General features: G+C 21.6%; 5 protein-coding genes across 5 annotated transcripts; 2 read left to right on the top strand and 3 right to left on the bottom strand. All coding sequences in view use genetic code 6, as the record gives it.

The window, feature by feature from the left end:
- Nucleotides 1–74: 74 nt before the first annotated feature.
- On the top strand, nt 75–11,411 carry TTHERM_00630150 (transmembrane protein, putative). The gene is made up of 14 exons (XM_001022745.2): nt 75–409; nt 501–702; nt 952–1,055; nt 1,108–1,653; nt 2,293–3,291; nt 3,365–3,637; nt 3,696–3,938; nt 4,207–4,611; nt 4,686–4,796; nt 4,858–5,184; nt 5,243–5,479; nt 5,704–9,550; nt 9,623–10,677; nt 10,736–11,411. The coding sequence occupies exons 1-14, from the start codon at nt 89–91 to the stop codon at nt 11,387–11,389; spliced, it is 9,324 nt and encodes a 3,107-aa protein (XP_001022745.2). The 5' UTR covers nt 75–88; the 3' UTR covers nt 11,390–11,411.
- Nucleotides 11,412–11,837: 426 nt separating this feature from the next.
- Nucleotides 11,838–13,046, bottom strand: TTHERM_00630160 (hypothetical protein; the record flags this gene model as incomplete). The annotated part of the gene is made up of 1 exon (XM_001022746.1): nt 11,838–13,046. The coding sequence occupies one exon, from the start codon at nt 13,044–13,046 to the stop codon at nt 11,838–11,840; it is 1,209 nt and encodes a 402-aa protein (XP_001022746.1).
- Nucleotides 13,047–15,898: 2,852 nt separating this feature from the next.
- Nucleotides 15,899–18,565, bottom strand: TTHERM_00630170 (kinase domain protein; the record flags this gene model as incomplete). The annotated part of the gene is made up of 11 exons (XM_001022747.3): nt 15,899–15,955; nt 16,026–16,103; nt 16,159–16,166; nt 16,294–16,556; nt 16,612–16,957; nt 17,027–17,045; nt 17,105–17,179; nt 17,236–17,282; nt 17,335–17,508; nt 17,566–17,931; nt 18,433–18,565. The coding sequence occupies 11 exons, from the start codon at nt 18,563–18,565 to the stop codon at nt 15,899–15,901; spliced, it is 1,566 nt and encodes a 521-aa protein (XP_001022747.3).
- Nucleotides 18,566–19,730: 1,165 nt separating this feature from the next.
- On the top strand, nt 19,731–20,147 carry TTHERM_00630180 (hypothetical protein; the record flags this gene model as incomplete). The annotated part of the gene is made up of 1 exon (XM_001022748.1): nt 19,731–20,147. The coding sequence occupies one exon, from the start codon at nt 19,731–19,733 to the stop codon at nt 20,145–20,147; it is 417 nt and encodes a 138-aa protein (XP_001022748.1).
- Nucleotides 20,148–27,489: 7,342 nt separating this feature from the next.
- On the bottom strand, nt 27,490–27,809 carry TTHERM_000630179 (hypothetical protein; the record flags this gene model as incomplete). Its single annotated transcript, XM_012799398.1, has 2 exons — nt 27,490–27,497; nt 27,587–27,809. The coding sequence occupies 2 exons, from the start codon at nt 27,807–27,809 to the stop codon at nt 27,490–27,492; spliced, it is 231 nt and encodes a 76-aa protein (XP_012654852.1).
- Between the last annotated feature and the right edge of the window lie 187 nt (nt 27,810–27,996).

Raw genomic sequence — 27,996 nt, 5'->3', positions numbered from 1 at the left:
ATTTAGTTAGTGTTGGTTAGTTCTATTTATTTATTATAATTTTTTTACAATCTACTAATAAGTATAAATTATTATCAGAGTAACATAAATGATTATAAAATTGCTGCAAATTCAACTATTTTATATATTAAGTGTATTTTTTCTTGCTGTATAGGCAAATTCTGCAGATTGCTAGTAGTAAGAGTGCCAAAATTGCTCAAATTCATAACATTTCCAATGCTTGGGATGCAGATTTCCATTTTTATTTGATTAAAATAGTCAGAAATGCACACAAAAGTGTGGAAGTAGAACATATTTAGAACTAATAACAAATAGCTGCTAGCCATGTGCTAGTTAGTACTGTAGCAGCTGTTCACAAACACAATGCTTTGAATGCGATTAAGGGTTTTTAATAAACTAATTTACAAATGTAAGTTTTTAGATTTAGCAAAATATATTTATTTAATGGTTGGTAGGCATTTAAACTAATCAATAATTAATTATTCAATTATAAAATTTAGTAATGTAGATCATAATGCTAATAAGGACAATATTATTATAATGGTTAGTGCATTGACAATTGCTATTAAATAGCTAAAGATTATTCTTTTGATTAATCTTCTAAGACATGTACATAGCTTCAAAATTGCCCAAAATTAACATTTAATCCTATTACTTAAGATACTGGAGCTATTGTTTACTTTGATACTACTATTGAAAAAGGTAAATTAATATACTAGAATCTAATTTATTTTAAATTATTTCTAACACATAAATAAATAAACAAATAACCATTTGATTAAATTTAATTTTGAAAATAATTTTTCAATATGCATTACATATATTTGATAAATTACTTGATTAAAATGAATATTTATTCTAAAGCTAATTTATTTATTTACTTACTTACTTATTGTTAAAATTAATTACAGAAAATGAAATAATTTCATACTTAAATTTAAAAAAAAAAAGAAAGAAATAAGCTAATTGTAATAGATGAATATGGGAAAGTAATTATAAAATCTATTCCTGAACTAGAAGTCCTCAACTTTTATAATATAGATAATCTTCTAAATGTAAATTATTAAAAAATAATGCAAAAAAAATTTCTTTTCATTTTAAATAAAGATTGTATAATGTATGGTAATTAGTAATTAAGACAGCTTAAACTAGTAAGTTTCTTGTTTGCTAAACTCACTTTTAGTGATAGTTTTTGACACATATTCGGGAAGTATTATAAAAACCAAGTAACTGTTAAATTAATAGATTGGAAATGTATGGGGATAACTAGATTTCACTTTTATTGGCATATCTGCTCAAAATATAGTTTTTTAATACAATTTTTAGACTTCTTAGACTTAATTAATTGATTAAAATTCTGATATTTTAATCAATATAGCTATTGTGACAGATTATTTAATGAAGGGAGATCAATATATTCTATCAATAACACAAAATAATGAAGTTTATTATTATGATTCTAATTATTAAAAAAACCAATTATTTTAATATGATCAGTCAATTCCTCTAAATTTCTTTTACATAGCAAATTAAATATGGGCTTTTTACTCAGTTTAATCCATTAATTTCTATGAAATTAATTTTTCATCGACTCCTGTGCTTTTACTAAAATAAACATACACTGCTTAGATATAGCTTATTCTAGTCTCTTAAGTAAATTTTTTTATTATTTTAAATTAATGAAAATTAGAAAGTTCTTTAATATTATCATTTCTCATACTTATATCCCATTTAATAAATTTATAGCCAAAAAAATAAATTCAAATAAATAAATGATCATCCATCATTCACATCTTAATATAAAAAAAATTAGATTAAGTTTGATTAATTAAAAATAAAATAATTTTATAAAAATTAAACATTTATGAATGAATGAATGAATAATTAATTATTAGGGATGGATCGACACAATACCAAATTTTTAATTTAACCATATTTTTAACTTTTATAAAATTTGAAAGAATTTAAAATCTAAAATGTTAAATCCAATCCCTCCCTTATTATCTATCTAGACTTTAAAATTTTAGATGTAAATTTAATTTCAAACTGTTCAGAACTTAATAATCGAATAATTAATTAGTATTTTAGAGGAATTAATATGTTTGTTTTTTGATTTTTTTATTCTTTATAAATTAACTTTTTAGTTAATTCTTTCTTTCTTTCTTTTGAGGGGATAAGATTTTTGAGAGATTTAATATATAAATACATTAAAATAGTTTTTTTAATAAATAAATAAATTTAAATTATTTTCAGTTTGTTTGAAATGTTGTTTATTTAAAAATAAAATAATAGTTTGTGTTAGTTTTGGACTCAAGCAATAATCCATTATAAATGTTTTAAGTGAAAGGACTTTTTGAAATATAAGATGTTTCTTAATTGATTCCAAAAGGGTTTTAAAGTGTTGATTGCTTAATATAATAATAAAATAATTTATTCTTTGTATCTAATTAAAACGTGTATATTTATGAAGTTATAAATATGAACTTAAAACTGAGGACAAATTTTTAGTTAAGGAATCAAGTGCCATGCTAAGAAACATATTTTGGAGTGATAAATTAAGAGAAAGCTAGCTATCTTCTTAGTATATTTGGATAAGACTATATGGTTCAAGATTTATCATCTTCATAGTCATTATAAAATGAAAAAACTACCTTTTACTCTTCCGAAAAAATGAATTTTTTCATATAATAAAAATTATTTTAAAACAGTTTTGTTGATTTTTTTGACTCAGCTACCAGTAATTAAATTACTGAGCTAAAGGGCAATGGAATGGCCTATCAATATGATTTTAATACACATTAGATTACGAAATCATTTTACTTTTGGAATAATTTTAATTATACAGATTAAAACTTAGTTTAAGGAAGAAAATTATATAACTTAATATCAGTACAAGAGGAAGAAAAAATAATAGTAACAGGTATGATAAATGGAGTGCTAGTAATCCAAGAGATGGATTTATACACAAACAAAATTTTACTTGAAAATACCTTTTAGGAAATAAATATACATGCAGATAATATAAACTTTTTTAGTAGACCATTTTATATAAAGAGTACTAAAACACTTATTGTTTACATATATAATTTCTATGGAGAGTCGCTCTTCACTGAAACAAGATAGTTGCATATACTTTAATATAACTCAGAATTGAAAAAATACATTTATAAATTTTCAATAAGAATGTTGTTAAGTGATGTATAAGTCTCTCAAAAAACAGGTGACATAATTTGCTTTTATCTAGTCGATTTGTATAGCAACATCATATACGTTTTTAATGCGTATAAAAATGTAAAATAATTTATTTTATTTTCAATATGCTTAAGAAGTTTTGTTTTAAAAAATTTTGAAAATAAAAAATTAGGCAATTCCTTTAATTAAAACAAAATAATTTTACAATATGGGTTCAAAATAATTAGGCTTTTTCAATCTAAATCAGGATGGAATATTTTATTCTGATTTTTTGAAAGGAACTATGCTCTTATCTCTTAGTCCTTAATTCAAACTAAGTGTAGTTAGCTAGGATTTGTAAATCTAGTCTTTATATATTTCTAACAACAACAAATTTAAAATATACATAGCTTAGCCTTATTCCCTAGCAAAAATAGTTTCATTTGATAATAACTCTCTTTTGCAAGTAATTAATTTTTTAAATATTTCAACAAATAAATAAATAAATTAATCACTATTTTAAGACTTTCCAAACAGGCATTTACTTGATAGCATACAAGACATTCGGAAATATAGTGGCAATAGCGACAAATACATACATATTAGTATGTTATGATGGGGACAGAAATATTTTAAGAGTATTAAATAACTCTCAATATGGCTAGAATCTTATTTCTCGCTTACACAATCAAAATCAAATTATCTTCATAAATACATAAATAGTAGTTTAAATCAATTTAGATGATGACAAAATTGAACTTCAAAATGTAAAAAAAATATATATATTTATTTATTCTTCATATTAAAATTCATTTCTCACCTTAAGCTAGTCAATTAAGTTAAATTAATTAATTTATCTATCTAATCTAATTTGTAAACTAAACAAATAAACAAACAAGCAAACAAACATACAAAATAATTTAAACTTTATTTTTAGAAAGATAAATAAAATATTTTTCATTCAACAAAAACTAATTAATATGTTTTTTAAATAAATCAAATGTTATTTTATTAAATATTTATTTAACTTAATAGGTTTCTAAGCAACCTAAATTGTCATTTTTAGATTATAATGATATTCAGATTGCTCGTACAAATTCTAATTACCAAATGCAGGAACTAGTAAATTATGATGATATTTATTCATATAATTATGTATAATCTGACGATAGCTTGACTTTCAGAGTATTGAATTTATAGGAATTAGATTTATAATTTAATCTTTATGATACAATAATAAATGTGGTTTAGTATAATACTGTTATTAAAGTGATAAATTATACATTTTTAATTCAATAAACTGAAAGTTAGATAAGTTACGAAAGTTATTCATTTTATTTGAAATTTGATAATGCTGCTTTTTACTATCCACCGAAAAAGTACTTTGTGATTATAAATGGATTTGACATTATTTTTATTCAATTGTCTTCTTTCGAAATTGTAAATTGAAATTTAAATTTATTTTTATCAGTATTGATTAAATTAAATTTTTTAAATTTATTTTGAAAAAAAAGCTGATGTCTTATAGTTAGAAGGTGAATTATTTGAAGAATGTTGCTTATGATATAGATATTGGATATTTGGTTACATTTGATGATAATGTTGATTGCTTTTTTGATCTTAAAGTAATTTAATTTATTTATTTAAATGTATTTTATTTAGAATATTACAAAAAAAAATGTATAGAACATTTCAAAGACATGCTTAGCTAATAACATAACTATAGAAAAAACTTAGCCTTATGGAACTATTATTTAAAAATCAAAGATGTTCGCTATATTTTATAGCAAAAATTAGATAAGAATTTACTCTTTAACTGAATAAGCTTACAAAGCAAACTTTTCTTTGAGCAGCATCAAACCATATTCAATTTATTTTGCTAACAATGTGGATTAAATGATAGTTGCTGAATATATTTCACAGAAATTCTTTATTCTTGATTTGAATACCTTTTAGTTATAAGCCTCTAAATTTCCTCCGTTTATTCAATAAACACTAGAAGAACTCTATAAAGTAAGATAAATAAATAAATAATAATATTAATGAAAAACTAAAAATTTTAAAAATAAAGTTCTACTTCTTTTAAGATCTGAAATCAGTTATGATACTAACTTCATATAGCAACTAATTTACTATTTATGACATCTCAACTTAGAATCCTTAAAAGTTAATCAACCTGCAATATGTATTTAATAACCAAGCCTAATTTGCTGTTGATGAAAATTTAGGCATAGTCATATTCATAGATACTAAAAATTAAGTAGAGATTGTTTCGTATTTAACCAATTAAATACTAAAAACATACTAAGTAATTTTTTTATAAAGCTAACTAACTTCTTTTCTGAATTTAAATCAATATTAAATTTATTTAAATTTTTATTCAATTATTTATTATACCCTGCCCTCCCTCCATCCCTAAGAATTTTAAAGTCTTCAACTAAAAAAATAAATAGAATAACAAGGTGGGTAGAAAGAAGGAAGGAAGGAATCTATTTATTTCATAAAATTAAATAAATTTTTTTATTATTTTAGTTATAAGTTTATGTAAATGATAGCAATGCATATGTAAAAGCTTTGATTTGGGACTCTGCAAAAAGAAAGCTACTAGTAAGCACTTATGATTTATTTTACATATTTGACTATGATAATGACATCTATCTATTAAAATACTAATTCAAAAATTTTGTGAAAAGTGTTTACATTAGTTATTAAAAAAATTTGGTGTATGTTTCTGATATGTAAAGGCTTTCTGTCTTCGACTACTAAGTTTTTGGATCTAATTCCTATTCTAATTTTCCTTAAACTTTGTCTCCTAGTATATTAGCTGTCAACTAGGACTAATACATTTTATTTGAAAACAGCTACTCAACTATCAAAAATATTGTAGGCGGTAAGGTCAGAGATGTTTTAAACTTTAATAATATGAATGTTGGATATTTCTATTATAATTTTTATAATTAGGCAAAATCATAATTCTATTTGATTACATACAATTAATTTTTCATCTTTGAGATCACGCAAAACTAATTGTCTAGATTATACTTTGAGTACTTAGACTCCTAAATAATTACTTTCATAAGTGATTCAAGCTCTTAGTTGCTGTTTGTTACTCAAAAATAATCATTTTACTCTTTAAAAAAGGATTAATAAAATCCAGAGCTTGTTATTCTTTTTGAAGTTGAAAATGGTATTGGAAATTTTTTAAACGTCGATGATAATTATTTGGTATACAGCTCTATAAAATATCCAAACCAGTGGAACAGGATAAACATTTAAGTATCTCCATCTTCAGCCTAAGTTGAGATAGTTAAAAATTTTATCATTCTTAACTAAAATGAATTCATTTTATAAATACTAAGAATAGAAAACACCTAAAATTTACTGATTCTTACAAACAATTAACTTTAGATATTTGATATAGAGAAAGGTAAATAAAAATAAATTCTAAAATCTTTTAGCAAATAATCAAAGATCTATTATGATTCATAGTATTCTAGAATTTTTCAAGTTGACAGAATATTTGGCACTAGCGTTTATAATATGGATTTGCAAATTATTTAATAGAATTTAGCATCTCCAGGCATAAATATTATCATTTAAGAGGAATTTGTTTACATATTTTCTTTTAACTCTGTGAATATTTACTTAAGGAATGATCTCTAATTACTTTCTTCAATAAGAGACTTTGATAATTCGCTATCATTAACCAATATTAAATACTCTGATTAAGGTTAAATATTCATCCTTTACTTTGATAAGCAAATAAGCTTCTACAATGTCTCACCATTCTAACAAGCATATCAATAAGATTATCTTTAAGTTTCTAATTATACGATTCTATCATAAAATATCACTTAAATAAATTCATAAGTAATTAGAATAGATTTAAACTTAGTAACTCAGAAAGGTGTTTTGAGTTATAGCACTGACATTTATCTATTAAAAAAACAACAAAAATACTGCTCAGCTTCATTGGAAATACAAGCAAGCTAAAGCTAAAATTTAATATAACAACAATAAAACCAATATCTAAATTTAATTAGTAAAAAGGGATTATACATTTAAAACATAAACGTTCAATTAGATGTTTAGCCAAACTAAGTAGCAAATTTGATTTTTCCTTACAATAGTTCAATTGCTATTGCCAAAAATAACTCATTATTAATAGAATCATCTGGTTTTAATAAAATATATTTGAAGGACCAAGATTAGAGTGGTTAATTTGCTGTGCTGCTTTAGCTATCTAAATTTTGTTTGTCACTTTTATAATTAAAAAGTTAGCAATACTTTTTTGATAGTTTTTGGTTTTAGAAGTTAAAAATATTGAATTTAATTGACATTTAGCTTTCTGATTTGGATAATAAACAAATTATATTCTAAAATTTGGAGGTGGTTTACATAAAAAATCTTCTTATTAATCAAGAAAATGCTACATCGACTACATAAAATACTAGTTCAGTTATTAGATTCAACAATTTGTAGATCGTTAATATATTAAATATCACAATATCTCAAAGTTAATTCAATAACAACAAAATCATTTTAGAGTTTTTGAATGTTACAAATGTCACTATAAATTTGTTTTAAATTTCAAATAGTTCATTTACAAATCCTTTAACAAGTTCTAATGTGAATAAAATATTAAGCTTTTAACAAGTTAGCTATTTGTCACTTAACTAAATTATATTAATTGGAAACAAATTTAAAAATTAGTAAATAGTTCAAATGAATTAAATCAGTTAAGTAGAAATTTAAAAAGGCTAATTCACTGATAATTTCTGGGAATTCAATATAACTTAACTGTACTTTGGAATTCTGTTAAATGCAGCAGATATCTCTATCATTACACTGGATTAAATGTAATTTTATAGCAATTCAATATCTTCACAATTTTCTCAGCCTTTGCTCAATTTTGTAAATATTAACAAAAATTTAAGCCTGAGCTAATTTAATGTTAGCAAATTTGAAATTAGTCACACTTAGACTACAAATAACTATGATTTCTTTTTATTGGAGTGTTAAGGAATTAAAAATGCTTTAATTTCTAAAATCCGCATCATCGAATCTAATTAAGTAGGATTTATAAGCTTAAACAGCTATTAGAATGAAGAAGGAAATGTTATTTAAAATTAGGTTATAAATATTTTTTAGTACATCCACTAAAGCGTTTAAATCAATTAGCAACTATTAGCTATAAAAGCAATGTAATTAAATCTAACTTAATGCTAATTTGAGAGCATATCTAGCTAACAAACCAAACTAGATTCTAGTCTTATTTATATTTAAGTTGACAAATAGCTTGTAATTAATCAATTTTTCGTTAAAAATATCCACCTTAAATCAAATAACTTTGCATAAATTCTACAATCTAATTTTGTTTTGATACAAAATTCATTTTTTTATGGCATGCAAACTGAAAGCAGCTGTACGGTATTTAAGTTTATTTAAATAAATTAACTTGAACTTTTAAATAACAACTTCCAGAGCAGTAAATCCTACCTAGATGCAGGATCAATTATGATTAGCGATGTCACTTCTGCTTCTATAAATGGTTGTAACTTTATTGAGAACTCCTCTCAAACTGGTTATGGAGGAGCGCTATACTGCTTGAACAGTGTAATTGATCAATTCAACAATAATAATTTCACTAAAAATGTAGCAAATGAAGGTTCTGGAGGTGCCTTCTTTTTAGATAATTGCGATATCTTAGAAATGGAAAACAACACCTTAACTTAAAATACAGCTCTTATAGGAGGAGGAACTAGATATGTGAATAAACAGCCTAAAGTTTTTTCTATGCAAAACTACTAACAAAGACTCTTAAAGCTAAATTCTAATAAATTTTACCAGAACCAAGCTAAACTATATGGATAAAATATAGGCTCTTATCCGATTTATCTGGATGTAAAAAGTTCTTTCTAAGACGATAATAGAAGTGATATCCCTCTGATTTAAAATGTATAAAGTGGAAATACTACAACTCCAATAATTGTTAGATTGATTGATGAAGAAATGAAAGAAATAAGATTTTACTAATAAAATGAAGTCAATCATATTAATCCTAGAATATAAGAGGAGTATTAAAATTATTTACTATCAATAGAAAGCTCAGAAGTTGGTTTGCAAGGAGATTTGGTGCAAAAATATGATTTTGAAAGGTTTGGGTTTGTCTTCAATGTGTCATATTCTTATCAGCCAGCTAACAGCTCGTCAATAAAGATTAAAAGCATTTCTAAATTACCTACCCTAGACTCGAATTCTTTAAGCTTTAATAATGAATTACATTAAATTTAACTTAATCTTTAATTTAGACAATGCTTAAAGGGCGAGATAATTTAAAATTTCAATAAATTCTAACTGTGTTACAAATGTTAAAGAGGTATAAGTGCATTTTTTTTTATTTATTTATTTTTAGACAGTCATTTTTTTTTATTCCATAAATTCAAAAAAGGCTTTTATTCATTGGAAGATCCACACTTAAAGCCGAATTCACAATGCTAGAAATGCCCACAAGGGTCGTTAGACTGCCATTCAAATGTTATAAAATTACAAAATGGTTATTGGAGAACGAATGAAGACTCTGACATTTTAGTCTAATGTAAAAATTCATAATATTGCAAACCAGAAGACTTTGATAATATAAATGGATGTGCAAGAGGTCATTTTGGAGTTCTTTGTGAAACTTGCGATTTAAATGGGTAAATTTGGGGATAACGTTATGGACGAAGTTATGATGGAAGCACTTGCTAAGTTTGCTCCAATGAATTCTTATCTTTTTCTGTTGGAATTCTTGCTATCTTGTTCTTATTTATTGTGACTTACCTTCTATTTTAAGTCTAAAGGCAACACACATTTTTACAAAGACAAATGAGCTGGTATTACCTAAGAAAATTAGGTTTTTTTATTCTCCACGACACAGAAATAAAACCTATGGCGACTTATATAAAAATATTAATAAATTATTTTTAATTTTTATCCCTGCTTAATAGTTTTGGAATACCTACAATCGATTATTTGTCTATCTTTTAATTAAGTGGAGGAGATCCACTTCAATTCACAATCTACAATTTAGACTGTGCTTACAGCTATTTTATAAGCTATTTACCTCTGTACGGTTTCAGAGTTATTTGGGCTAACATCCAAGTAATTTTTATTTACTTTGCTGTGCAAATATTTAACTTGATATACAGCATATTTTCCTTTGAAAAATTTTCTATAACAACATCTTCCCTGACACTAGTTTATCTCTTTTATAGTTCCTCAATGATTAAAATCTTAACTCAGTCAGCTTCTTGCACATTTATTTCTGGTTAGTATTACATTTAATTAGAACTCAATCACGTATGCTACACCTCAGAACATTTAAATTTGCTATAAAAAATAGTTGTTCCTCTTCTATTTCTTTGGTTTTTAATCATTCCTTTTATCTTTTTGTATATTCTAATGAAAAGTAAAAGAAATTTAAAAAATTTAAACACCTTGAATCAATTTGGGTACCTCTATCAAGTATTTACAAAACATTAAAATTTTAAAATATATTTATTAATAAGCTTTTTTAAAATAGGATTACAAACCTGAATGTTTTTACTGGGATATAGCAAGAAATTAGTTTAGAGCTCTACTTGTTATCATTTTAAACGTGTTGAATATTTCTACATACTTAAAGACTTAATTGCTTTTAATCTTTGTATACTTTTATCTTAAAGTTTAATCAAAAGTAAAGCCATTTTTGTTAAGTCAATTTAACTACCTTGATAAAATTTCAACTAAACTCCTAATTTTTAGCATACTCATCATATCTGCGTCTTATTAGAATCAGAATAATCAACTTTAATCAATTTTGTAGATCATTTTCTTTTCAATAAATGTTTCTTACATAATGCTCTTTATTCTCTTGATCAATGCAAGGCCCATTTCTATAAATTAAAAGTCGATCAATTTCAATTAAAGAATTTATCTATTTTTATCCAAAATATTTCCAAAATAAATATTTCTTCCCCAATACAAAGGCAACAATTCTACTAGAATCAATTATTTATGGAAGAAAGTTAAAAACTCAATTAAAAAAATTATCTAAAAAGAGCCTAAACCAAAAAATTCTTCATCACTTAGCTAAAGTTAGTTCCGACTTCTTTCCTTGGGATCACAGAAATCCTTATTAAAATCATAAGTTAAATTAAGGTCTAAAAGCACTAAACTGAGCGTTAAGTTTAATTGAGTGAAAGCATGTAAAATATAACATAATAATAAAAAAATAGTTTTTAAAATGAAAAACTTATTAATTTTGTTTATTTACATTTTATATATTATCCTTAAATTTAATTAATTAATTAACTAATTAAAAATGGCTAAATAATTTTATTTTGTGCGTTAAAATTTATCAATGAAAATGATTTGATAACAAAACAAATTTATTGAAATGATAATTTTTAAAAGAATTTAATTTAAATTTAAATACAATAACAAAAAACAAAAAACTACATAATAAATTTTATTCAAATAACAATCAAAGCTGCTAGCTTATTATTTAGAACGGATATGCTAACTTATATAAAAACTTTTTCCTCATTTCAATTATTTATTGTTGATTATTATTATCAATTAAACGAACTTTGTTTATTTATTTATTAATATTAGATTAATTTTTTATTTAAATTAAATGAAAATCAAAAATCATCTTGTAAATCTTTCATATTTAGGAAAGTGCCATTGTTTTCAAAAGATGAAACTAGATGATTTCTAATAAAATCCCTCTATCCTGAACTGTTTTTCTAAGAAATACTATTATTTATTGTATCGCTACCATTGGCTTTTGCCATATCGCCAAAATTTTACTTAAGATTTTCCTAGCTAGCAAATGATAAAATTTAGCTTACACTATTTTATTCATATTAACCAATAAAGTTATTATTGTTTGAATTCTATTCCTATTCAGTCTTAGTACCAAATATATTTATTTTTGTATTCGATTGCTTTTCTTAATTAGTTTAAGTACCAAATATATTTATGCTTGAGTTCTATAGTTGATGTTATCCTTATTCAGTTTTAGTCCCAAAAATATTTATGTTTGATTCGGTTTTAGTGCCAAACATATTCATGGTTGAGTCAGTTTTAGTACCAAATATATTCGTGGTTGAGTCAGTTTTAGTACCAAATATATTCGTGGTTGTGGTTGAGCTCTATTGTTATCCTGGTTGAAGTTTGGTACCAAATAAATTTAAGCTTGAATTAATTTACTGTTATTCTTATTGAGTCTAAATATTTACGCTCTTATATGATTCTAAGTTATTGCCAAAAAGATCAGTCTTTGTATTCTGCATTTATTGAGCTAAATTAGTAAAAGGATTTGACTCTGCACTCTATTTTTATTGATTTTAATTGTTAAACATATTTTATGAAGTTTTCTATGAAGGCACTTATGATTAATTTTGAGTTTATGATTGCTACTTCAAATAATCGACTGAAGATTGATTTTACGAATCTAAATTTAAACCTCTTGTTTTTTGAGTTTAATTGTTAGTCTAAATATATGCAGCTGCCTCTTAGTTTGTTTATTATGATTGGCTAGCAATAGTTTTATTTTATTGAGGACAACTACAATTGTAATTATTTTCAATTGAAGATTCTGTCTAAGTTGTTTTATTATTACTTTTCTCTTCTTCTTCTTCAGTTTTCTTTTGCTTCTGCTGAATTTTTTCTTCCTCCTGTTTTTTAAGATTCTCTGCTTCCTCCTTCTACCTTTGTTTTTCAATTCTCTCCTATTCAAGTCTCTCTTTCTCTAATCTTTCTTACTCTAATTTTTTTTCATAAGCCATTTAAGAAAGTTTTTGATTTATTTAATTCAAGAAATCATAGAGTCTTTGTGCCTAAAGCATTAAATCAATCAATTAATAAGGTAAAATAATTTAATTTACTATAAAATTACTTAAGTATAATAATCCTAATATTGGTTAATTAATTAGTTTATCATATAAAAAGACTCAAATCAGTAGATAATTAAGATCAATTTACTTCCTTTTTTATTTTTAAAATTAAATCTTAATCACTCAAAAAAAGTAATCTTTTAATTTACTTGCTTTAATTATTAAAATAATTAGATTTCTGTCGATTCATTCTTCTTTTATTAAATTTACATTCTATTTTTTTAATATTTATATTAAAAATATATTTATAAAAATAATAAATTAATTTACTGCCTATTCAAATAAAGACCTTTTTTAAAGCAAAATCTTGTCTGAAAATACTTTATTTACATACTAAAATAAATTAGAAATATTTTTATTTGGATCTAATTAATAAAATTTACTCTCTAATTAATTAATAATTAAGTTTGAACTTAAACAAAGAATCAATCAGCTAATTAATTATATTTACGTCCTAATATTTATATTACATAATTTTAATTTTTTTGACAATAGCAATCAATAATAATAAAAATCATTTAAAAATTGAAATAAATAAAATGAATAACTTACTGTCTACTGTTTTTTTAGGTTGAAAATAATTGAAAATTGATTGATGATGATTTATTCTGATTATTCTTACTGGCTGTAGTATATTTATTTATTTGTTAATACTAATTTATTTGACTTTTCTCTAAAATAAATTCTCACCTTAAACTATTAAATTTAATTCAATAAATTTATTTAAACAAACTGAATAATTAATTAATTAATTCATTACTTCCTGTTATTTTTAGAGTAAATTTGTTATTTTATAGAAACTTTACTTACTCAAATAAATTTTTACTATCTTAAATTAAAAATTATTTTAATGATGATTCATTCTTTTAAGACTGACAATAAAATTTTACTGGCTTTTAAATCGTAAAATGTTTAGCAAGTGAACGAACATATTTTGTTAGCTAGAATTTACTTACTAAATAATATAATAAAAATAAGTTAAACATTTTTAAAAAGTTGAATGAATTACTTTCTTTTTTTTAATTATTCGAATATTAAAAGAAATGGTTAGTTGATAGATCGATAGACAAATTAATTACTCCCTTTATTAAAATAATTAAAATCAAATGATGTAGTTTTTGAAAAAAAAACTAATTTTACTTCCTTTTAGTTATATATAATCAAATTTTTTATTTAGACTGGCTTTCAAAAATAAAACTTACTCCCTATTAATTTTATTTAAGTTATTTTAATATAAATTTTATGAAATAAATTAAATAAAAAAATAAATACTCTCTGTTATTTAAAATAAGTTATTCATTTTTGTTTTGTTTCCTAAAATTGATCTAAATTACGAACTATTTATTGAAAAAAAAATTAAATCAATAAATAAATCAATTAGTTAATAATTATTTTATGATTTTACTGTCTAGTTAATTAATAGTTAGCATTAATAAATAAATAAATATATCTGAGGTGATGGATGATCTTCCAAATTAAATATTTAATAGCTTACATACTTTTTTTAATTAAATATTTTTTTTAGCTTATTTAGTAATTCTGATAAAAGTATTACTGTTATTTCCTATTATCAAATAAAATTTTAGTGAATCTTTTTTATCATGCATTCATGGATGAATGAAAGAATGTTATATTCTATTATACCTCCTAAATGTATTTTATTAAATAAAAATAAGTTGATTAAAATTGATATTAAATAAATAAATAATTAATTACGTCCTAAATATTTATAATAATTATTGATTTTATTGATCAAAATTCATTTATTTACCCCCTTATTTTACATAACAATTAATTTAATTTATTTATGCTGATAAATTAATTTTGTATTTTACTATCTTTTTTATGAAGTATTTTTATTTAAATCTATCATAAATATCTTTAATTTACAGCCTATTTATTTATTCATTCATTAGAATATTTATTTTCTAATTAAACATGAGATGAGATAAAAATTTACAGCCTTTTATATTTAAAGAAAAATTAAATAAAATTTTAAATAAAATAAAATCTTACGTACTATTGGATATTTAAATAATTTATAAATAATAGACCACAATAGTATTCAATTTTACAAACTATTTCATAAATAAATAAATAAGTTCAAACAGAAAAGTTTCAATAGAAATTTGTTTTTTACAGCCTATTTATATTCATTTATCATAAAGTAAGTTTCAATTAATATTTATTTTCTTGAATAAATAATTTACTCCCTATTAAGAAAATAGATTAAATATTTATTTTAAAGAAAAACTTTAATTTTATTTACTTTCTATTTATTGTTTTTGAAATCATGTAAATTTGTTTCATTTATTTTTCATTAACTTACCTCCTATTTGGTTATTCAGCAAAATATTAATTAGAAGATAATAATTTAAGCTTTTATTTACATTCTATTTTGATTAATTAAAAATAATCAATGTATAAAGTGTGTTTGCAATTTCTATTTGTAATCAATCAATTTACCATCTATTTATTTTTATTATTAAAAATCATTTTTTTATTAATAAGCTAAATTAATTAATTAATTTCTATTTTTTACTTTCTAAATAAATTATAAGGTTGTGATTTAATTTCTAGAAAACTTTTAATTTATTTTACTTCCTTTTAATTTCATTTATTAAATAAATATTTTATCAAATCATTTCTCTCTAATAATCGTGCTAATTTATTTATTCAACTAATTAAATTTTTACATCCTGTTATTTTATTTTAATTTAAAAATTTAATTCAATTTTATTAAAAAATTAAATTTACTATCTATTTTTCCTGTTTTTTATTTTTAATAAAGAAATTAAGTTAACTCATTGATTGATTGATTGATCATTAGAGTAATCCAAATTTTTTACGAAACTTGTCCACTATTAATTTATTTATTTATTTAAACAAATAAGAATAATTAATAATATTTTTGACTATTATTAAAATTACCTTGAAGTTTGTTTTTAATATTTCTAGGAAAGTGTTTGCTTTTTCTAATGCATACTATCTTATTTAATCTTCCTCAAACTATTTAAATTTATACTTAAATTAGCCAGCTCTAATTAATTACTAATTTGCTTACATTTTTTACTATTTATTTTCAATCTTTAAATAATAATTAATTTATTAATTTTCAAACAATTACAATTTAAATTTTACATAAAAGTTTAATAAATAATTCATTTTTTATTTGGCTCTTCATTCATTTAAAAATTACTTTCTTCTTCAACTTAAATGAATGTACAGAAATTTAATTTTTTGTTTCGAACATCTGACAAAAACTTCATGTGATTTATTTCATTCTACTGATTATGAATTTGTTCATTTAAAACCTCTATTTGTTATTTAAGATCGTTTATATCATTTAAATATTCATCATATCTTTGCTAAACTGTTTATTAAAATAATTTGCTGTTTTTTAAGACATAAGATGCATTCAACCAATCACTATTCTCATTCAATACATCTTATAAAGGTTTTCTGTTTATATTTAAAAGAAACGATAAATATTAATTGTTTATTTCATTAAGTTTACAATAAGATAGGTGAATATTGACTTTCACTAATTTAGGTAAACTCTAATGATTCTTTCAAACGATCTTAAACTTCTGTGATGTCTCCGGAAAAAACCTGAGTGCTTTCTAAACCTATTTCTAAATATTATGAAAAAATACCTTTTAAAATACATAAAGCATCCTTGATTGATATTCTGTCCTCTGGTTCAAACTTTGTCAAATCCAAAACTAACCTTTCTAATAAAGATCTAAATCTAAACTCATTAAGTTCATTTTCTAAAATAACTTTTTTTTCTGAAAAAACTTTTTGTAATTTTTCTTCAAACTAATTTTCTCCAGTAATTAGCATCCTGTAGATTAGCATTCCTAAAATTATTATTGTTTATTTGTTTGTTTATTTATTTATTTATTATCTTCTAAAATAACTTTATTTACCTAATGAAAATGACTCTCTCTATTTAGTGAGTTAAAAAAAATATTATTTTAAAATAGATTGATTACTACTAATAATACCTTTGATGCATTCATGTCTCTGGGCATCTAAATCAACTCTGCTGATTCTGGAGCTTTATATGGAGAATTCCCAACCTTTTGGATATTATTTGATTAAAATTTTGTAAGACTTAATTAATTCTTATGTATACGATAACTTTGGATTCAAGACTGCTCTAAACGTCTAATACGAATTTGCCTTTTCAAAATGAATTATTTTAGAGAAGATTTTGTTTATGTAAGTAAAGTACTAATTAAAGCATTTCCAAATTGATCAATAAGAATATTTTCTGGCTTTAAATCTAAAACAGAACAATTTTTAACTTAAGCATCATATAATCCCTATGCAACATTCATCGAATACTTAACGACTGCTATTTCACTGAACTTGTTTTAATTATCTGCAAGTAAATGCTGTAAGCTTTCTAAAAAATATAAAAATAATTTGATTTACTAAATAAAAGTGAATAATTTTAATTTACTTTAACATTCTTAAAAGACCAAGTAAGTGAATTCTTCACACTGCTAGCTGTGAATTAGTTTAACAACATTGGAAGAATTTCTGCATTATTTAAAGCATTCAACTTCTTGCTAAATTTGATTTTCAATCTCTTAACTACTCAACTGTTTGTATTTTGTCCTAATACACTTAATTGCACATCTTTATTAATTTCTGGTATTCAAAGCCCTAACTACAAAACTTTAGATTCCAGCAGATATTAAACTTATACTTTAATAACCCATTTATTCTAAATCCTTTTTGATGATTGGCAAATTATTTTCAATCATCATGATAGTTGCTAAAGATTTCTAATCATTGTAAATCTCATCTTCATTGTATTCAGAAACTAATATTTTATAATTTGTATTGATTTATTTACAATTAGTAAAATAAGCTAAATTTTTAGTATATTTTGATCTTAGAATAAAATTAACTAAATGCTACAAAAAATTTGCCTATTTATACCAAAATATTTTATATTAAAGCTTCAATTATAAATAAAGCAATAAAAAGAATGGTTGATCTGTAACTAAAAGCAGTATTTATTTCATATTCGATAGCATTAGTGTGTTTATAATAATATTTTATTTTATTTTTTAAGATCTCTCATTATAATATAAATGGCGCAATTAGTATTATTTGCTTGCAAAAACCTAATTCCTATTTTACATCCTTCTCTTTAAAGTTTAAATCATATTTAATTCATAAAAGCCATCCTATTTAAGCTTCTTATTGGTCAATTAATATTATTTTGATTCATTATTTGCTGGATTTAGCTGAGTTGAAATAATTAATATATTTATTTATCTCTAATAAATAAAATGAGTTAAACTTCTTTTTTTAATACCTTTTTTTGAGAAACTTTGATATAAATGCTAAAAATTTAACTATGCAAGCTTTTATTAGCGGACATTTTAGTTATAGAGATACTCCATAAGCTCTCTTTAAAGACAAGGATCTTCCTAATTTAAATTGTACATGCTTTTGTAAAATAATTATGACACTACTTTTATATTAACCTAATTATGATCTAATAGAACTATTTATTTTATTAAAGATATTTACTTATTTATAATCTATTGTTTGTTTGCTTAGCTTGACTTTTACAAATAAATAAATCAATCACTATCTATTTATCTTTCTATTTGGTAGATGTATTCAATAAGAAGACGATCTTTAAAAATATTTTTAATTATCTAATTAGCTTGATATCTTTCTCAATCATAAAGTAAGTAAATAGATTAAGTTAAAAATCTGAAAGAAAAAATGAAGATAAAATATTTATCTCAAATTATTTTATTTCCAACCAACAATAAATTAATATTTAACAAAATAATATTTCTTTTATCTATTAATTAATTTATGAATTTCTTAACAAATAAAAAAAATTTAATATGTTCTTATTTATTTATTTATTTATTTAACTTCTTATAAAAACTCAAATTTAAATAAGATTTACAACTTATTCTAAAATAATTTATGTTTTTGATTTTATTTTAAAAATAATCTGCTATTATTTTAATAAATATATAGATAAAATAATATCTTAATTATTAAAGCTATAAATACCGTAGTTTATTGATAATTCGAAACTCAGAAATAGGAAGTTCCGACTTCAGAACATAAATTTTAAAAATTATTTTTTTAAAATTTCAAAATTTGGTCTTATTTATTTTATCAGAAATTAATTGCAGTAACTAAAATTTTATAAAATTTAAAAAATATTTGCTTCTTTCTAAAAATAAATGATAAACATTTCAAAATATCTAAACAAAATGCTAAGTAAGAGTTTGTTAAATTAAATTGAATAAAATATCTAAAATTAGCTTTTTATGTAGGTTTTTTTACTTAAATAGCCAGCCTTTTAATTATTTTTCTCTCCCCAATATTAAAACAAGCCAGCTGTATGTATGTAATCCATTAATTTATGTTTTATAAACTCGAAATTATTTGCCAAAATTTAATAATTAATTAAGAAATAAATAAATTATTATTTGATTAAAAAAAACATAAAAGTATAATCAACAAAATTGAAGAAATCTTATTAAAAATAAATAAAAAAAAATATATATAAGTCTATAATAACTCATGAAATTTTTAGTTATCTATCTTGCTTTTATAATAACTGCAATTAATTGCAAAGTAATGTCATTTTCTACTGGTAATTCTTGTGAGGAATCTAAATGCCCTCTCTCTCGCTGGAATTTTAATAATACAATTTACTCATATTCATGCCCTTAGCATGGTTAATAATTTAGTACTTCGTTTAAATTTACTAGCAGTGGCTATATATTAGATTTTTATGAATTAAATTCTGAAAAAATATTGAGTATTCCCCTCAGATATAATTAAAATGTCAATCAAAATGGACTTTAGTTCATAGGTTAAATGCAAAATAATATGCAAATAGCTATATTCAATTGTACTTATGATATTTCCAAATAATATACTCATCTTTGCTTAGATAACGAGCTAGTAGTTGGTAAATTGATTAACAATACTTTTCATCAAAATTGTGGCTATGGTCTGAATAAATTTTTTAAAACTTTAGAAAACAGCTGACTTTTTATCAAATGAAAAGCAGCGGATGTGTTGATTGATATACTATTTATTATCTTACATTATATTTTAGTACATTACTTTATTATTTTTATATATATCTATCTTTCTTTTATGTTGTTTGATTGATTGATTGATGCTTTTAATTTATTTGGTCTATCATTATAATTTAAATCTTGGTAGGATTTTTATAGAGTTTTTTTAAATTAATTATTTTTGATAGAAAATTGAATAAAAAATAAATAATAATCATCCAATTAATTCCTATTAACGGAATAAAAGCACTATAATTAACTAACATTTAGATCATATTTAAATATATTCTGAATATTTATTAAATTTCATCTCAGTATAAAATTTATTTTAGTCTGAAAAAAAATAATCCAAACATTTCTTAATTAAATTTATCATAATACAACAAAAAAAAATATCTATTCACCAAATATTAAGTTTATCTACTAATTGATTGAATAAATAAATAATATTCTTTGATTTAATGTTATTAAATCATATGTTACTATTACAAAATTTGCAATATAACCAACTAATGATGGATGGCAGAATATTTTGAATTTATGAGAATATGACATTCATTTTTAGAATAGAATAAATTATAGCATATTCTGTGAAATCGCTGTAACTTACACCTATCTATCTATCTATCTATCGGTGGGGGGTTGATAACTGGGACTCATAGAGCATGCTATGGGATTGGAAGAAATGATGTCCCAGATATCGACTCCCTCCATACCAGAGGATCCCGTATATCAACCCCCCACCTATCTATCTATCTATCTATCTATCTATCTATCAATTTATCAATCAATCAATCAATCAATCAATCAATTAATCAATCAATCAATCAATCAATCAACCAATCAATTAATTAGTTTTCTTTTGAATGATATTCAAAGAAATTAAAGATAATAATTAACTATATCTTTTTATATAAAAAAATAATCTACTTTAATAATAAAATTTAAATATTTTAACTTAAAACCATGAAATATTTATTTATAAAAAAGATTATTTAAGATAAAATTTGTTATGGTTTATATGATATAAATTTTTTACAATAGTATAAATCTACTTATTATATTCAAATAATATTTCATCCATCACTTTAATATTATATTGATGCTTTATGCTTTTTTAGAGTCAAATGTAATATTGCAATGATAAGATTTAATTGATTCTTCAGATAACCTATAAGCATACTTTAAAGCTACATAAAGTCTTGTTATAAAGTGTAGCCTTTAAAATAAAGCTAATCTTAATTAAATTATAAAAGAAATATCTATTTATTTATTGTTTTTATGTTTTTCTTATTTAGAATATAAATTTAAGTTACAAAATATTTTTTGTTCAATGGTATAGATTTTATTCATTCAAAAATGTATCCATAGTATAATAGTTAAAACTTTTTAAAGAAAAATAGTCCTGTCCTTTATTTGATTTACATTTTGAAAATACTATTATATGCATTAATGTAAATTTGAAAATTGATCTTCAAAAATATAATATTAAATCTTTATATTTTTTAAGCTTTTGAAGTTATTTTTTGGTTGAGAGCTAGGATGTTTGTGCTCATAATAAGAATATATTACTTTAATTTTAAATTTTATTATTTAAAAAGCTTAATTTTTATACTTATAGATAGCTAGAATTTTTAGTAAATATTAATTTTTCATGAAATTAATATAAACAAATAAGTAATTATATAATCAAAGAATCTTTTATTTATAATCAGATTATTAATTAAAATCTTTGAAAGGCTCAGTGGTGCAGCTGGTAAGCATGCTCGATTTATATTTGCTGACCAACCTTATAAAAGTGTGTCGAGAGACAGAGGTTCGAACCCTCTCTGAGCTACTTTTTTTTTAATTTTTTTCTTATTTATTTAACATAAATTTTTTTATTTTAATATTTATTCAAAATTATATATTCAGTCAGTTATATAAAATTTCATAAAATATTAGAAAAATCAATAAATTGTTTTCTTGTTTGCTTTATTTCTAGTACCGTAAAATGACTATGTATAACATTTAATTTAATGAAGCAAATATTTTTTTTTAAATTATTTCTATTCTTGATTTCAAGTCGGAAAATTTTTCAACAAAAATGACATGCTATAATGAACTCTTCACAGTATATATTTCTTCAAATTTTTAATTTTGTGAATTTAAAGCTACTATATTTAGCTTTTTGGTAATTAAATAAGTATTTCACACATATTATCCATAAATATTAAATAGGTAAATATATAACGCATTTTGAGGATTTACATAAATTTTGCAAGTATATTAGAATTACTTGAGTTAGAAAATCATTAAGTCTATATTTTTAATTTCAACCTTCACTCTTTGATAATTAAGTAATTGATAAATAAATATTGACATTTTAGTAAAAATCCATTCAATTTCAAAGAAAATTTAAATCATCATGGAAACTGAAAATGAACATACCAAAACATCTACCATAAAGCAAATACAATCTTTAGCAACAGTTCTATTCCGTTTTTTATTCATTTTTTGATATTATAATGTTATATAAAAAATTTACACATATAATTAATGCTAAGATTTGATTTAACAAATTTACTATAAAAAAATTTTATTTGTTACAATAATTAGATATTACTAATTATTCTAATATTTAATCCATTAATATGTTTAGCATAAATAAAAAAACGTATTATTTTATGATGACGAAATAGAGTTAGACGAGACATTGACATACAAATAAAAAAAAAGTAAGCCAAGTGGTAGACCTATAAAATTGTAGTATTAGTTATTTGGAATGATTTCTAGGATTTCAAAATATGCTGTTTTTATTTGTTGAAAAAAAGAAATAAATAAAGCTTAATACCATTAATAAAAAGACATATAAAATTCAACTGTAAACTATACATTGATTGTTGGAATGTTTACATTAATTTAAAAGTTAGTCCAGCTTTTGCTAATATAGCTAACCAATAAAGAAATATTACTCATTTCCCTATCAATCACAGTAAATATTTTGTAAATCCTTATTTCTAAGAAATACAAGCATAGCATATTGAGAGGAAGTGACGTGATATTAAATGATTTATAAAAAAATTTAAACCTCAGCAAAATATTAAATTATTTATAAGCAAATATTGGTTAAATTAATTTCTTAGTATTCATGAGTAAATAATATCATTATTAAAATTAATATCAAAATACTAATGTTAAAATGTTGAAATATAAAACATATTATATTTAATTTCTCAAATATATTTATTTATTTGTCCTATTTCTAGACTTTTTATTGTCAATCAATATTATATTTTTAAAGCTGCTAATTTTCTTGATTTAATGCACTTTACTTTTACTTATTTTGAGTTCTTCACTTTGTTTTGACTTTTAATACAAATTAGTGTAAATTACTAAAAAAAATAATAATAAATAAGATAAAATAAAATAAAATAAAATCTAATAAATAAATAAATTAGAAGAGTTAGTTAGTTAGTCAATTGTATAGTTTTAAATTTTTTTTTATATTCAAAAATATCAGATTCTAAATTAAATAACTGTTTTTACGAAAGATCAAGTATCAAATTTGAGAGATTAGCGCACTTTCCTAAACCAAAACCTAAGTCTAGAGCACCAATTGTATAAATATAGTTTCCTCTTTTTAAATATTGAAGAAAAAATATAGTTAATTATTTTTTGAAAAGGAGAAAATGAAAAAAAATATGAAATAATAATAAATGATATTCATAATAAAAGCAAAAGTTGGAAGTTAGATTGACAAAATGAGTTAAATTAACAAACAAACAAATATATATATATATAAAATAAAACACACACCCACACAAGCAGAAATAAAGAAAAACAAATCAAATTAATAGCTAATAAATAAATAAGTAAAAAGAGTTAATATATTGTTTTAAATTCATTTTTATGTTAAAAAATATCACAATCCAAAAGAAATAAACTATTTTTACTTAAGTTTAAGTATCAAATTTAAGAGTTTAGAGCATTTTCTTAATTAAGAACCTAAGCATAAAACACCTGTATCACCGATTTAATTTGGAATATTTAAATATTGTAGAAAAAATGTAAAGTTAATTAGTTTGTTGTTAGGAAAAAGTGAACAAAAAAATGAAACAATAAGAAATAAATTAAAGCAAGAGTTGTAAATAAAAATGAGTTATTAACAAATAAACAAATAAATAAAAAATCAATCAGAATAAAAAAAGAAAAATAAATAAAATAAAAAGATTATAAAAAATTAAAAGAAGTTGCCATATACTTTTAAATTTATTTATATATTAAAAAATATAGAAATCCCAAACAAATAAACTGTTTTTACTAAAGATCAAGTATCAAATTTGAGAGATTAGTGCATTTTCTTAAACCAGAACCTAATTCTGATATACCCACATCGCCAATTTAATTTTCTCTTTATAAATATTTAAGAAAAAATATATAGTTTATTAGTTAGTTAAAAGGAAAAATGAACAAAAATATTAACAAATAAGAAATTAATTAAATATTTAATAAAAAAAAACGAAAGTTGAAACAGAAAAATGATTTAAATAAACAAACAAGCAATGAAATAAATAAATAGATAAAAAATCACAAGTTGAATATAAAAGAAAGAAATATAAATCAAATGAAAAGCCCATAAATGAATAAATTAAAAGAGTTAGTTATATTATTTTTAATTCATTTTAATATTCAAAAATGTCATAATTCAAAATAAATAAACTGTTTTTACTAAAGATGAATTGTTAAATCTGAAAGATTAGTGCGTTTTCCTAAATTGGTACCTAAGTTTAATGTACCTTAATCACCAATTATATTATACCTTTTTAAACTTGAAGAAAAAATATATACTTAATTAGCTATAATCACAAATTATTTATTTATTTATAAAATAGATTATTTCATATTAAAAATTTGTTGTGGTATTTATTAAATAAATTTTTTATTTTTACAATAAAATAAATTTATTTATTTATTTATTAATTATATTAAAATAATATTAAATTTAATCTATCACTATGAGATCATATCGATGCTATCTGCATTATTAAAGTCTAATGTAATATTGTAATACTAAGATATAATTAATTAGTTCTTTAGAAAATCTGTAAGCATACCCTATTACTTACAAAAATTTTGTTATAAAAGTGTCACCTTTATTATGAAAGTTAATCTTAATTAAATTAAAAAAAAAATATCTATTTATTTATTGCTTTTTATGTTTTTCTTATTAAGAATAAAAATTTAAGAAATATTTTTTGTTCAATGGTTTTATTCATTTAAAAATGTATCCATAAAGTGAAAAATAATTATAATCTTAATAGAAAGAGATAGTTCTTTATTTGATTTAAATTTAGAAAATTCTATTATATGGATTGTTGTAATGTTAAAAATTAGAACTTAAAAATATTATTTTTTAAGGTTTTAGAGTTGTTTTTTGGTTGCGAGGTAGGATGTTTGTTTTGTGCTCATGACCAAGAATATATTTTTTTAATTTTAAATTTTTTTATTTATAAAGTTTAATTTTTATACTTAAATCCAGATAGATTTTTAAGTTAATATTAATTTTTCATGCATGATATTAATATAAAGAAATAAATAAGTACAGAATCTATCTATCAAAAAAATCTAAGAAAATAGACTCTTTTATTTATTTATAATCAAATTATTAATTAAAATCTTTGAAAGGCTCAGTGGTGCAGCTGGTAAGCATGCTCGATTTAACGTTCATCCTCCTACATTTAGAAAAGAGTGTCGAGAGACAGAGGTTCGAACCCTCTCTGAGCTACTTTTTTTCAAGTCTTTTTCTTTTTTTACTTAATTGATTTTTTAAATTTTATATTTATTCAAAATATTCAGTTTTTTAAAACCTCAAAATTTCATAAATTATTAGAAAAATCAATAAATTGTTTGCTTCCTTACTATATTTCTAGTAATAATCTTACCATTATATGACTATATATCAATAATTAATTTAATTTAGCAAATATTTAAAAAAATATACTTTTATTGTAATATTTTAATAGTAGAGTTATTTAACTTAAATTTAAGATTTTTACAGCATATAGAAGTATTTATTTGTAATAATTTTTAAATAAGTGCAAATCTGATTAATTAAAATTTCTAGCTAAAGCTCAGAATGGAATTAATTTATATGTTAAATTAGATATTGTTTTTTATCAAACAAATAAGATAATTAAATTGATTTTCTATCAAATTTCTATAGATAAAAATATATTTAGGAATCTATTATTTTATTTATTGAACAAAAAATAAATTTTAAAAAGATCTTCATTAAATAGCTTAATCATATCTATTTAATATCATAGGCTATTTATTAATTTGAGAAAGAAACCTATCAATTAATTTTTTTATATTTTCTTTTATATTTTACTCTAACAATATTATCAATTTTAAATTTTATGTAACCTAATTTAACTTAAAACTAACCTCAATACCATTGAGTTGAGGTTAATTTAATAAATAATATTAGGGTTTCATGAATAGGAAAGCATAGATGTATTAAAAATTCTGCATCTATATTCATTTTTCTCTATATCAAGATTCTTACAAAAATATCATCGAAATCTTGAAAGACAGACTGAAGTTAGTTTATATCATTTAATTTAAAAATACATCAAATTTCAGGTAAATTTTTTAAAATAATATTTATTTTTTGGAAACCCACATAAGTTTATTATTGAAATCACTGTCTAAACTATTTAATTTAATTTATTTTAAAGGATTTTTTTATAAAATAAAATTTATTTACAAGATTACAAATAATTTTATATTATGAATTATAAATTGATTTGATTTGATTGAATATCTTTCAAGTTTGTTTTTTAATTTTTAATAATAGACTGACTTCACATATTTTAAATAAATAAATAATTTAAATTACAATTTGGTGCTATCTAATTAAATAGCTAACTGTTTATTAGTGCTTTTTATAACTAATTAATTAATTAATTAATTTATTAATTTTCTTAGTTTAAATGTTAAATTAAATATTTTATCATTTTAAAAAATATCAAATAAATTAAAGATAGTAAGTAAGTAGGTAAGTGATCTCAATCTAATAAATTTATAAAAAGAGGTGATAGATTATCTAAAAATTTAAAGTTTTTTTTTATAATTATATTAATTTTCTTTGTTTGTTTATTTAATTGTTAAATTATATATTTTTATCCTTTTAAAAATAAAAATCAAGCAAGTTAAATATAGTAAGTAAATGATCTCTAAAATAAAGCAAAAAGAAGAGGAATAAATTATATAATAATTTAAAGAAATTAGTTTTTTATTCCTCACATCCCATCCATGTATATCCATCAGTAGTCTATTTATAAGTTTAGAGTAGTTTAATAAATAAATAAATTTAATATAATATAAAGGTGTATTAACTAATCTTATAAAAAAATAATTTACTCAATATTAATTATCCTTTATTTTCTTATTAAGAAATTGAAATAGTTTTTAGATAATAGTAATTTTGAATTTGCATGCTTATTTATTTTTTTATGTTTTTTTTTTTGCTTTAACTAATAAAAAAATAAATAAATGTCTATATAAATTGTAGACACTTCAGATATTAATCATTTGTTAATTATTTAAAATACTTTGAAGGCTCAGTGGTGCAGCTGGTAAGCATACTCGATTTATTGAACCATTGAAGAAAAGCTTTTCGAGAGACGGAGGTTCAAATCCTCTCTGGGCTAATTTTTTAAATAAATTTTATTAAATTTATTTTTATTAGTTCAGAAAACCAATAAGCTTTGGAAAATAAACCCTCTCCCTATTAATATTAATTAATTTGTATTTAATTTGTAAAAATTGAA

Source organism: Tetrahymena thermophila (genome assembly GCF_000189635.1).
Source record: "Tetrahymena thermophila SB210 genomic scaffold scf_8254470, whole genome shotgun sequence".
Lineage (NCBI taxonomy): Eukaryota > Ciliophora > Oligohymenophorea > Hymenostomatida > Tetrahymenidae > Tetrahymena > Tetrahymena thermophila.
This window is presented reverse-complemented; position numbering and strand designations above follow the sequence as displayed.